This window comes from Aplidium turbinatum, chromosome 7 (genome assembly GCF_918807975.1).
Source record: "Aplidium turbinatum chromosome 7, kaAplTurb1.1, whole genome shotgun sequence".
Taxonomy (NCBI): Eukaryota; Metazoa; Chordata; class Ascidiacea; order Aplousobranchia; family Polyclinidae; genus Aplidium; species Aplidium turbinatum.
The window spans coordinates 15,462,962-15,476,754 of NC_137478.1; the positions used below are offsets into that span (position 1 = coordinate 15,462,962).

Here is a 13,793-nt window from a genome sequence, read left to right on the forward strand (position 1 = left end):
GGGAAGACTTCGTTCTCGACAGACAGACTGGCCACACCCTCGACATGAGCCACAACTAATATGGAGACCTATTGCGTCAAAGAACGAAAGAAGACTAAATGTGTTCCAGGAAGTAAGCGTATTTAAAAAACAAATCGGGTTATGATGAAGTGTGTTTGTGTATGTTGTGGAATAACAAAAACAAGTTTTGTTTCCAAAAGCGGTGGTGATATTCATAAAGTAATTGGAAAATTACCAAGACCAAAAGGAGGTTTCACCCTGCCACGTCATAAATACACAGGTCCGTTCAATCTCCTTGACCAACAACTCGATGCAAACAACAATCCGGTTACTGGTCAAGAACCGTTTAATCAAGTTGATGCTATACCTTTGAAACATGACATCTGCTATCGAGACAATGACAACAAAGCCGGAAAATTAAAATGTGATAAATCCATGTTGGATAAGCTTGTCCAAGACGAAAACAAAAGGAATCAGAGAGTCATTCGACAAGAAATTAGTTCAAGGAACAATTGGAACAAAATACAAATTAGGTTTGGAGTAATAGTAAAAAAAAAGGACTAGCTGATGAGCTGCATAAACCAATAAGGAGAAAATTTACTCGAAGACAGTTATTTTCAAAAGGAGATGATGAAATTTGGGCTGCAGATTTAGTTGAAATGCAAAAATTTTCCAAGTGGAACAATGGTGTGAGGTACTTGTTGATGGTAATTGATGTGTTTTCAAAATTTGGTTTTATTGGGATGACAAAAGATAAAAAGGGTGAAACAGTCGCAAAAGCTTTTCAGAATGTATGTTTTAAGAATGGAAGGAAGCCAAAAATGGTTTGGGCTGATAAAGGGAAAGATTTTTTTAATCAACACGTGAAATCAAAAATCAGGTTGTACACAACAGAAAATGAAGAAAAATTGAATCTGGTTGAACGTTGGAATCGAACAATAAAGGAAAAAATGTGGATACGATTTGTTAAAACAAGCTCAACACGATTTGTAGATTGGCTTCCTGAATTGCTGTGGAAATATAATAACACAAAGCATTCATCCATAAAAATGACTCCGACTGAAGTAAGTTTAAAAAAGAACTCTGGTATTGTTGGTTATAATTTATACAAACATCATCATGAAAACCCTGTGGGAAATCCAAAATTTATATTAGGTGACTTTGTTCGAATCAGCAAATACAAAAGGAAGGTTTTCGATAAAGGCTACACTCCCAATTGGACTGAAAAATATTTTCAAAATTGTGAGAGTCAAAAACACAAGTCCAGTTACGTTTGTGATTGAAGACTTGAATGGAGAGTCCATTCAAGGATCGTTTTATGAACAAGAATTATTAAAAACTAATCAAATCCCTGAATCTACTTTCAGAATAGAAAGAGTCATTCAATGGGATAACAAAAAGAAGCTTGTGTTTGTAAAGTGGAAGGGTTATCCAGAAAAATTTAACAGCTGGATTTCAGTGAAATAGTGGGGGAACAGTTTTCAAACTGAATTCAGTTTGAAAACTACTTTTTTTTTTGTACAGTTTTTACTTCTTTTTTTGCGTGGACTTCAAAGTGAACTTAAATTAAGAACAAGACTGAAAGTCTCTCTTAATATAATAATATTTTTTTTTTTTACTTTAAGTCGTCATCTACGAACGATACTGATCCAGAATTTTCTTTCTCAGAATCTGAGGAAACTTTAAACCTTGAGAAAGGACGCTTGGCTTTTTTATTGAGTTTCTCTTGAAACTCAACTTGAGCAAAAGTTGCTTTCATTTTCAAAGAAACCATATCTTTTGATCCTTCATTGTAGTAGACATTGTCCAATCTGACAACAAACTTAAATTTCATTTCTGTAATAAAAACAGAAGCAAGACAAAAAATTGTGTCTAGTATACTTGTACAGTGTGCACGCCTTACCGAATTTTAACTGCAGCTCTAGTTTAAACGTGCGGGTGGGCGATTAAATTTTGCAGAATGTGAATCCCAAAAAATCAATCAGCAATTTGTCAATGAACATACAACCAAAAAACAATAGACAGAACAACAGTTTGTGTATGTATGATTGTATGTGTTATGCACAATCACTGCATTATCGATCGATGGATCATTCTCTGTTCTCAATCTGTGCTATTGATCGAAAAACCCATAACACTAACTTAACCTCGGACCCCTAATTCCAACTACATCAATTGACTGTGCATAACACATGCATACATTGGCACTGATGCATCCAGGAGTTTGTTTTTGTATCTTTTGGTGATACACTGCATGGCAGTTGATGTAACACCAATACGAAGCCAAAACAATCCATAAAATGTACTGTTTTATTTTTACCCCAAATCAACAACTTTTATTGGGGTAAAAAAACACCTCAATAATAATCAAACACAAACATTTGGAGGCCCCAGTCTTTGTTGCATCAAGTAGCCTCACAACATAGCACTCACAATATAACATTTTAACATTCATACTACCTATCACTAAAACAGAGCAAAAACTTTTTATAAATTCCTCCAAACCTTTTTTTGCACCCTTAGCTGGTCTTATTTACTCTATTTAACGTGTCTTTTCTTTGTCAAATCCAATCTTTTTTCTCTACCCCTCAAAGTATTCAACAGAGACCATTTAAACAGAAACTAAAAAAGTTGAGTGGATATCTACTCATTTTAGATGTAAAATGGTAAGTGTTTTTTTTACCCCAATCAATATCCCCACTTTTTTTTTACCCCATTTGACTACCGTATATTCTAATTTATAGTTTTCTTGTGGATTTCGATTAAATTATGATGTGTTTGTTGTTAACATATAATTTTTTCTCTTTGGTTATTTAGTTTAGTGCAATATAAATCAATTTTTTAAATAACCAAAGAATTCTTAATGGATAGTTGAGAAAGTTTTCAAGTTATTTTTTAACATGATGGATGCCTTGTTGCTTAGTTTCATGTGTTAACGTTTTAATAATTCTGCCATTTAACATTTTACTCTATTGCATATGTAGGAAAAGTTATTGAGGAGGAAGTGATTAACAGGGACGGAATTCCAGCTCCATATCAAAAACTGGTTTTGGTTGTGGTTGATGCCATGAGAGCTGATTTTGTCATATCATCTCTATATGCAAAACACATGCCCTTCTTACATCGTACCATCAGCAGTGGTCATGGGGTAATGTATACTGCCAAAGCAAAACCACCTACTGTTACAATGCCTCGACTTAAGGTGAATAATTGTTGACTACATATTACATAATATAGGCATGGGTGTTACTGAGTAGTTGAGGATTCAAATATACTCAAAAATAGTTATATCGAAACTGATTTGATATATTTCCACCAAAGAAGATGAAGCAAACGCAAAGGTTATGTTTATGGAAACAAACTATGCTCATTAAAATGCGAAATTATTGCAGTGTACAGTGCAGTTTTTATGGCTTTTCTACCTTTTCCTTGTGAAACACGTTAACAATTTGATGATGGTTAGCTTTGCACCTGAAACTAATTGTCATAACCAATAGGTATAGCTCAGACAGCAGGCTACGTTATGTCCTTGAACAAGTGTGATATTTTAATTGTGTGATAATTACGAGATGTTATTATTGATTACTGTCCTAAAGGAACCTTTAATTATGAAATCCTTACAGTGCAATTCGCTTGTAGAAGCTTTTTGTACATGTGGTTCGAGAAACTTCTCTAACTTAAAGAAACTGTCCGACGTAATCTGTCTTGTTGTCACAAACATATTTACGTCTGGCTTCTTCTCTTGTTTGACTTGTAGTAGCTTAGATTGGCAATGCCTCCTCGTGCAGCCAAGATACGGTAGTTGGGTCCAGTTGTTGAATACCAGTAATTCCACTTGGGGGTCGTAAGATGGAACATTCGTGGAGTATGTGTTGCATTGTTTGTTCTACCGCTCCGCAGACACATATCGGCGAATTATGCAACCCCCACCTAAACAGATTAGCTCCAGTACAGCCAACGTCACATCTGTTCCTGTTCAATGTGACCCATGCCTTTCTTGAGAGGTCTGCTCCAGGAGGGATGGAGAGTGCTGGCATAACTGAAAACTGGGGAGGGATATGTGGCAGCTCGTTCCATTCTTGGGCCCATGTTTCCATGCAGCTGAAGTTCTTATTTATAGTGTTCAGCGAAGTTTACGTCTGGCAAAATGTGGCCAGAATAAAGAGGTCTTGTGATGTAACATTACCATAGTTTCTGAAAGTTACTAGTCAAAACAAACCGGCTATAAATAGTGCCGTTGCTGTAATTTGCAATATTTTAGTGAAGTTGAAATGATTGGATAATGAGTAAATAAGAGTTAGTTAAATTAAAAGTTGTGACTGATGAAGAAGAGTTTAATGGGAATTGGATATTATTGTAGTCAAAGTTGATTGAATACAGGGTCATCAGTTAATAAATTGAATATTTCTCGATTTTATATTGTTTAGGTCTAAATTTTATAAGCCATAAATGAAAATTTGAATAAAAGAATAGAATAGCTATTGTAGAGCTCTTCAAATCGGGAAAGTCAAGGAGTGATATTTGCAAGGACTCAAAAATTAACAGAATGTTGGTCTGGAGAACTCTGAAAAGGCACAAAGAAACCGGAAATGTCAAAAATCGACCTGGCCAAAAGTTGCCAAAGGTCGCCCTCGAAGCGCCAGAACTTCAAAATTGATAAAAGCAACCAGAGAAAAGGTGCGAAGAAATCCCAAGAGATCCATTCAAAAACTGGCAAACGAGGCGAACGTGGCCTATGGAACCATGTTCACAGTTCTCAAGAAGGATTTGAAGATGAGCCCATTCAAACACAATAAGAAACAGTTGCTAAATGCCAATACCATTGAGAAACGTCTCTCCAGAGTGCTCTTACGCATTAAAGGAGGCATGCTGCCAAACCTTGTGTTCAGTGATAAAAAGTTTGATGTTCAGCATCATTTTAACAGGCAAAGCCATCGTGTTTGGTCCAGAGATGGTGACGTGCCCTAACCCATTATTGTTAATCATGAAAAATGTTGTATGATGTAAAACACATATTTTGAACAAACCCAGACAACAAAAATGACGGATTTTGCATCTGGGAAGGCACTCAAAAGTAAACACTGGATAAAATGCAAGAATGCAAAAGAAACGATAGCCTATTGTGGAATAAAATACAAAATTCTCTAAACAGAAGGCGTCCTTGGATTTACAGAAGGATTTTGTTGGATTACAGAAGGATTATCGTTGGATTTTCAAAAAATTGCCGAATAGGGAACTAACTGATAAAGACTGTAGCCAAATAGGGAACTAGCCCAATCGGATTAGCCAAATCGGGCTGTAGCCAAATAGGGTAATAGCCGAATCGAACTAGCCCAATCGGACTAGCCGAAACGGGCCATTCCGCCAAACTATACACCTGACACTTCTGAAACTCTTACGTTCTTATCTTAACTTTTTAAGACGAAACTTTTAAGACTAGTCCGAGCTTTCTATGACCACCGGTTCAAAAGTGAGGAATCTAATCTCGGATGCATTTTGAAAACCGCTCGTTAGACCCCCCCCCCCGGTAGCGAGGAGTTCCCGGAGGGGCAACCCAAAAATTTTTTCGTAATACATTTTTTTACACTCATTGTGGCACAATTTTTGGGGTGTACTGAGATTGTTTTAAATTTAGCATACTCCCCTACTTTGGATTATTGCCTATTTTTGTGGTACAATTCATTGCAATGCTGATGAAGAGGAACGTCACACATCCCACAAAGAAAACGCGTTTGGCTGTGACACTGTCTGCATCGACGTCTTTTATTGCAGGGAATAGTTTTTAGAAAGTGGTGCGATGTAGAATTACTTGGTCGACTATATTCAAGAACAAAATCACTTGGGCGGCCAGTGGCAGAGATTGCAATGCGTTTGGAGTTCAAAAGTTTCACAGTCACTTGTCGTCGAAACTCTAGTAGCGAGATTTTCTTGTGATGTTGAACATCAAGCCATAATTTTCACGCATTTACCATACATACATCAACATAATTAGAAAATATTGGCCACCACCATTGTTTACCTCTAATGCAAATGCGATAGTTTAATACCATGTTGTCAGCCAGATCGACACCTCCCATGTACTTATTGTATTGTGAAATCATGTTAGGTTGGCTAACTTGAATCTTCTTTTCTTCTCTGCTGAAGCGAGATGCACTGCTGACTGGGTCAACTGCTAGGAAATTCGATCCCACTGTCACGGCTTTATTATTGTTCCACCAAGTAATGCAAACTTGATTGTTTTCTTCGAAACATGACTCATACCATCCTCTTTCTTTTTTACCAACAACTTTTTATCTGGCAGAGGACAATGCCCAGTGCGATTTTCTCGCATTGTACCACAAGCGTAGTATCCAACGTCGTTTAGGTAAGATAAGAGATCAAAGGAAGTAAAACAGTTGTCAAAGTAAACAGCGTGGTATTCTTTACTCACAATTTGCAGCAGGTCAACAACAGCGTTTCCGCCGAGTCCAAGAGAGCTCTCAGAAGTTTTCTCTTTGTTTGATTTCCCTGCATATAGATCAAAAGCATACACATACCCATTGGACGATACAAGCATCCATGCTTTATATCCGAACCTTACAGGCTTCCCTTGCATGAACATTCTTGCTGGGTGACGTCCTCGATACGGAATAATCTGCTCATCAATAGACAAGTTTGTCTTATGAACTCCGAACTGTTAAAACTTTTTGTTCAGGAGTTCCATATATGGCCTAACTTTGAATAACTTGTCATCTTTGTGGATGGTACAGTTATCATTCAGATATAAATTCATTTTTTATCTCTGAGCAATGTGAACATTTGTCTGCTCAGCACATGACGCACTATAGCAGTGTTGCAGTCAGGATCAAGGGACCAATATATTTCTTCTCGTGGAAGTTTGTGGTAGCCAGTAAACAATAGGAAACCTGTCAATGACTTCATTTCCGAAATCGAACAAGTAAATTTGTGCCTATTGTTTTGTCTGGCGTATGGAACGCTTTAATCAATGAGTAAACTTAGCATTTCTTCATCGAAAAATAATTCGAATACCTCCGTTGGTGACTTTCCCAGCTATTTCCTTTCCAAATCTTCCAGCTTGTCAGCTTCTTTGCTTACAAGAAAAGATAACAAAGAAGCCTTTTTTTTACTCCATTTTACTTCCGATGAGCTGCGTTTTTTCTTCGGATCTGGGTCGTTGGCACATCATCCTTTTGTACTGAGTTGCAATGAATTTCAATCTCTCCTGCAGGGCTGCAGCATCTGGTAGCACTGCTTCACTTTCTGTCAAATGGTTTTCGTCCATACCCTCTTCGTCGCTAACTACAGCAGGATGTGGTGGTGCTATGACAATGTCAATTTCATCTTTTTTACAATCTTCCATATTTTTGAAAGCGGCTAATACCTCCTCTACAGTAAGAAACTTCTGGCGAGACATTATTTTGTGTAACGTAATGCGTTCGGAAAAAATAGTAGTAGCTCGGCCTGCCTCTTGTAACAATCAGTTAGTGTGAGACAGAAAACAAAATCCAGCTGTTTTTCGGTCAAGCCATCAGTAAGACGACTAAGTATCATTTAGAGTTGGACAACCGGTTACTGGCTAGTAATTCTCAGAAATCATTTGCAAATCAGGTCGTCACTTCATTGTTTCGTAAATGCTTTGTTACCAAACAAACAGAAGTTTTTGCCCGTAATCAGCATCTCTTTACGAAACAACGGTGCGTGTCTACTACACTGCATAATAAAGTATCGGTTTAATGCTGACGTTGCAGAAATGGTACAGCAAAGTTTGCACTCAATTATCTCCAGCTCTTTACACATTTGGAAGATGTGCTTACACTGGTATATTCTAGCATCACTACACTATACTTTAATCCAATTTTTGAAAAAAATTTTCCAAAACGCTATTTTAGGAAATATCTAAAAAACTACATTACCTAGACCCATAAAATGTATTAAACACTCATAGGAATATTGGTGTTCTGGAACGTTTGATGTGTATTAGAGCTGCTTTCTAACTATAGTGATTTTCAAGTTACGCCATTTTTTAAAAATTTGGGTTGTTTCCATGAAAACGTAAAGAAAATAGGCGTCAAACATCAATGAAATAAAAAATTTTGATATTAGCATTAGTTTTGACCCCAAACACAACTTTTTGCCAGCCAACAGCAAGATCAGTGAAAGTAAGGTTTTTTTGGTACACTCTACTCTGCATGGAGATGATCATAAAAGCTCTGATTTTGTCTATAACAAAATTGGTCCACTGTGTCATTCTCGCTGGCTGACTTTGGGATCATGAGTTCTAAGGGTTTACATATCTATGGATTCCAAATGCACCTTACAAAAAAAAATAAGCCTTCTTGCAAAATATATTGTTGGCGTTTATTGGAAAAGTCATATTCAAGCTAAATATAAAAGTACAATCATGGATGAGCCAAAGAATCTTTTTCAAGAAATGCAATTGCAAAAGAATCTATTCAATGGCAATGAAGTGCTCCTAGTCATTCAACAGAGTGTTCAACAAAATTGCTTTTTTGCTCATCCCGAAAATGTGCTTTTGGCAATGCTGGGCGATGATAACAAAACCATCACAGCTAATGCAGTCAAACTAATCTCAGATTTGGCGCACCACCAATGATGAAAGTCAATCGTAAAATTCTTCAGTGAAGAGTTTCACCTTCCTAAATTAAATTTTGAGGCAACATCTTATACAGAAATGATAACCATAATTATATGGCAGTGGGTGCTCCACAATATCTTAACTCTCAAACAAAAAAGGAATCATGCCCTTGAATGAACCTCTCCTGACCAAACCTTGCATTAACATTAAGCAAGTTGTGGAACATCCTTTTCATCTGAATTATCCAAGTCACACTAAATCTGTAGAAAATGGAGTTAAACTGACAACAACAGCTACTTGGCGGATAGCCAAGCAAAAACGACAAATTGGTGAAGTTTTGGGCACCATAGAAGGAAAAAAACGGCCATGGGTCAGGAAAAAGTATGTCACCAGAAAATCCAAGCAAACACAGATTCTATTGTGTGAAATGCGATGTGCTGTCACTTCTTGGTTAATAAATTAGTAGTGCTTTCATCACTTTGTCTTTTGCCTAACTCTCAGTAAGAAATCATATCACTTCATTGATCAATTTAAGAAGCATTTACATTGATACTATAAAATAAATTAATAAAAAGTTGTTCAAATCTTGAATTAAGGCATGCAAGTATCTTCCATTCTGAAAAACAATAAAAATGAATACCAACAACATATATCTAGCTCATATAGTACTAATTTTATCATTAAAAACGTGATTTCGGAGGCTCGATTTAAAAATGCTGTTGGGGCAGGGTCTAAACAGGGTCAGATTTCAAAAAAAAATTGGATTTATTAATATTTTGGGCTAAGGCAAAAATTTATCACCCAGGCAAATTGAAATGAAAAAATTGCCTCAAAAGGGGCCACCCCAGTAGCGCAACATGCAGCTTTTCAATGATGATGATAATGATAGCGTATGAGCGATCTTTCCAAGTTAGATTGGAGGTCAGGAAATCTTCAGCCACTCAGCAGTCTCATCGTCCAAGACCCTCAGACCATGCGCACCGTGTGGAGGCCGGTGGGTTAGGCAGTGGTGGATGACATGGTCTGCGGTCTGTTCCGTGGCACCACACTCGCATTCTGATGAAGGAGCCAGGCCCCACTTGTGCATGTCCGAACAAAAGCGGCCGACGCCAGTGCGCAGGCGGTTTAGCCTGACCCACGCAAGCCTTGCGAGGGACATCCCTGGTGGATGGGGATCGGCGTCGGGTATGAAGTCACGGAACGTGGAGGTGTGATTTTGCCACTCCGTGTTCCACATGTGGTTCGTCCAGTGTGCCGCACTTAAACCAAGTTCTTTTGCGTTCTTAAGGAGTTGTTGTGCGGCAGGCACAAAGGGGCGCCTTGATTTCAGCCGCTGCTTTATGGTGGTCGCTTGAATGTTGCATGGAGGAGATGGTCGGGGTCAAAAGCGCGGCGAGCGAGAGAAATCGTGGCTCCTTTATGGCATAGCTCAGCGGGTTGGATGCCTGCTAGGATGCGGAATGGCCCGTTTCGGCGAGTCCGATTCGGCTAATCCGATTCGGCTAGTCCGATTCGGCGAGTTCCCTATTCGGCGAGAGCCTTTTTCGGCGAGTGCCCTATTCGGCGAGTTTTTGAAATTTTATTTTTGAAAGGGAATTATCGGGTACCGTAGCCTAACTGTTTTCACATCGTTTTAGCGTCGCTGAACGTGCAGAAAGGAATAAAAATAAAATGTTTTAACTATTAAATTAAAATTCGTCATGTCAGATCAGTTCAGTTGTTTTTATTTCTGACCATCATATTAAAAACAATACACGTCAACATAGCAAAGGTGGAAGCGACAAAACGTGAACGCTAAAACGTGCTTGAATTCGTCGTGTCCGTTCAGTTGTTTTTAAGGTAGAAGCGACAAAACGCGAACGTTAAAACGTGCTTGTGACCGAAGTAAGTTATTGAGTTGAAAGAAATTTGACACGGTCGCAACACCTTCAGAAAAATTTAAGATGTGAAGGGAAAATAAAAAAAAGAAAATGTTACAAAAAAAAATTCATGTTTATATCTATAAGTTAGTACTTTTGAATAGTTGAAATGATTAGTTTGGATCAACAAATGTGTGGCCTACAGCTTGGATTGAAAGGAAATTATCGGGCACCGTAGCCTAGTTATCCCTACCATCAAAAATTTGTTCCAAGAACCCAGTTAGCCTAACAGTTCATTTTTACATTGTAGTAACAGAATGAAAAGTCTAACCAAATGTGTGGCCTATCGTTTTAACGTTGAAATCGTGTAGAAAAGAGAACTTTGCTGACTAGGATACGTTGCAAGCCTTAAAGCAGCCGGCGGCCATGGCCGCTAAGTAGTGCTTGAATAGCCGCCTGTGCTACCTCCTCCGTCGGCCAAGTTCGGCCGCCGGTTTCTCAATTATTTAATTTCGCAATAGAATGTTCGTGGATTAAATGTCGAAAATATGTAGTATCAAAAAGTGACGCAGAATTAGGTCAGCGCGTCAGAATCACTACTGTTGTATTGAATATATTCAGCTGCGAGCACCAGCGCTGGAAGTCTTGTTTGCAATTCCCGAATGTTTATTTTAACGAAGTGTTAATCCGAAGTGCTAATTTACATCGGCTGGCGATATTGTCGTTTTTATATGGATTCAATGTTGTCGGACATTAAATCGTTGTTAAAAAGGAGAACTTTGTTAGTTGACATCCGTGGGTAAAACACGTGCCTTCATAATTGAGAAATGTCCCCGCTGTGGGTTAGTAACTTCACACCCTCAATGGTGACATCATAACGATATAAATGGTCAGGTTTTATGACAGGCGGTATGCAGTTGAAACAATTTACTGAGCTGCGAGCAGTTAAAACAATTTAGGGTCGTTAGATGGTCCCGCAATACCGGATTACAATCCCGATAGAGCATTTAATCCGTGGTACAACGATTCTATTGCAGGACGTCGCCCAGACTTCAACAACGCTAAGTGATTATTTTAACATTGATGCAAGTTTAATGCTATTTACTTGTGCTATCGTTATTGTATTTTGGCCTCCAAGCACGCAGATTTGGCCGCCGAGAAGGAGCTCTCGGTAGGCCACGATGGCTGCCGGAAAAAAACACGAGTTTTAAGGCCTGCGTTGAAACTGAGAAACATTCACAGTAGCCCTTCGATACGTTGCATTTTTAAGATTATGCATTTTTAAGATAATGTATTTAGACGTTGAATCAATGTACAAATGAACTGTTAGGCTAAATGGGTTCTTGGAACAAATCGAAGGGCTTCTTTGTATGTTTCCCAGTTTCAACGTATCCTAGTCAGCAAAGTTCTCTTTTCTACACGATTTCAACGTTTAGCGTCGTTAAAACGATGTTAAAATGGCAATTTCTGCTGGTTGGGATAACTAGGCTACGGTACCCGATAATTTCCTTCTTTGTTGATAATTTTCAAGCTTTTGTTGATCCAAACTAATCATTTTAACTATTCAAAAGTACTAACTTATAGACATTAAACATGATTTTTTTTTGTAACATTTTCTTTTTTTATTTTCCCTTCATTTTGTTAATTTTTCTGAAGGTGTTGCGACCGTGCCAAATTTTTTTCAACTCAATAACTTACTTCGGTCACAAGCACGTTTTAACGTTCGCGTTTTGTCGCTTCTACCTTTTTCTACACCTTTGCTATGTTGACGTAAATTGTTTTTGATAACAACTGAACTGACATGACGAATTCAAGCACGTTTGAACGTTCGCGTTTTGTCGCTTCTACCTTTGCTATGTTGACGTGTATTCTTTTTCACATGATAGTCAGAAATAAAAACAACTGAACCGAACTGACGTAACGAATTTTAATTTAATAGTTCAAACATTTTATTTTTATTCCTTTCTGCACGACTGCAACGTTTAACGATGTAAAAACGGCAATTATAATTAGGCTACGGTACCCGATAATTCCCTTTCAAAAATAAAATTTCAAAAACTCGCCGAATAGGGCACTCGCCGAAAAAGGCTCTCGCCGAATAGGGAACTCGCCGAATCGGATTAGCCGAATCGGACTCGCCGAATCGGACTCGCCGAATAGTAGCAGACCCGCTAGGATGGGTAGGCAGTGCGTTGGAGTGGGACGCAGGCATCCAGTCACAGTACGCAGTGCGTCGTTGATGGCGGTATCAATCTGGTGGGTGTGAGAACTACGACACCAGACTGGCGCGCAGTACTCAGCGGTGGAATGAACAAGGGCTAGGGTAGCTGTACGAAGAGTTTTAGCACCAACTCCCCAGCCGGAACCCGCCAATCGCCTCAAAAGTGCGACGCGTGTAGATAATGTTTTGCGCAGTGACTTCAAGTGCCGGCAGTACGTGAGTGACCTGTCCAGGGTTATGCCGAGGTATGTAGGTTCGGCAGTCGGCACAGTAGGGCAGGCGTTCCCCATCAATCTTGATGTTTATCTCACGCTGTGCCTCCCGGTTGTTAAGGTGGAAGGCCGCCGACACTGTCTTTGACTTGCTGAGCTGTAGCTTCCATTTCTGGAGGTATGCTGATAGTGTTTGCATGTCTTGGCTGAGGTTCCTCTCCACTGACTGCCAGTTTCCTGCTGAGTGCAGGAGTGCCAGGTCGTCTGCGTAAGCATATTTCCTGGAGGTGGTGGGGGGCAAGTCGTAGGTGTATATGTTGAACAGGAGAGGAGCCAAGACTGAGCCCTGTGGGCGCCGTTTTTAAGTCGGCGTAGTCTGCTTTGACGACAGCTACCGGTTGTGAGGGTAAAACTGCGGTTTTGCACAAGTTCCATCATCATATGGACCATGTGTCTGTCAGGGAGCAGACGGAGTAACTTGCAGGTAAGGCCGCTATGCCATACGGTATCATTGGCAGCCGTGAGATCAACAAACACGGCGCCAGCCTTCTTCTTAGCCGAGAAGCTGTCCTCAATGTCTTGGGTCATAAGTGTGACCTGATTTCTACGGTTGATCGTTTGTGCCGGAAATCAGCTTGTTCACAGGGGAGCTGCGGATCTATTATTGGTTCGACATGGGCGTAGATGAGTCTCTCGAGGATCTTGAAGGAGTTGCAGAGCAGTGAGATTGGACGGTAACTCTTCGGGTCCCCTAGGGGCTTCTTCGGCTTAGGAACTGCAACCACAAGGGCTCTTCTCCAGATTCTGGGAATTTTCAGGTGGCACAAACAGCAGGAAAGGAAGTCTTTTAACCAGGACTTTAAGGAGGCAGAAGCATGGATTATCAACTCCGGGCATAGGTGGTC

At 39.3% G+C, this 13,793-nt stretch overlaps 1 protein-coding gene across 3 annotated transcripts in view; it reads left to right on the forward strand.

Moving 5' to 3' along the window:
- The window catches only part of LOC145774820 (GPI ethanolamine phosphate transferase 2, catalytic subunit-like), a 192,396-nt gene that overhangs the window by 27,409 nt on the left and 151,194 nt on the right, over positions 1–13,793 (forward strand). For all 3 annotated transcript variants that reach the window (XR_014290061.1, XM_082586138.1, XM_082586136.1), the window contains exon 3: positions 2,985–3,202. Coding sequence is in view for 2 of the 3 variants with exons in the window: in XM_082586138.1 (XP_082442264.1) it covers positions 2,985–3,202 (218 nt within the window). In the remaining variant the exon portion in view is untranslated. The remainder of the gene's footprint in view (positions 1–2,984; positions 3,203–13,793) is intronic.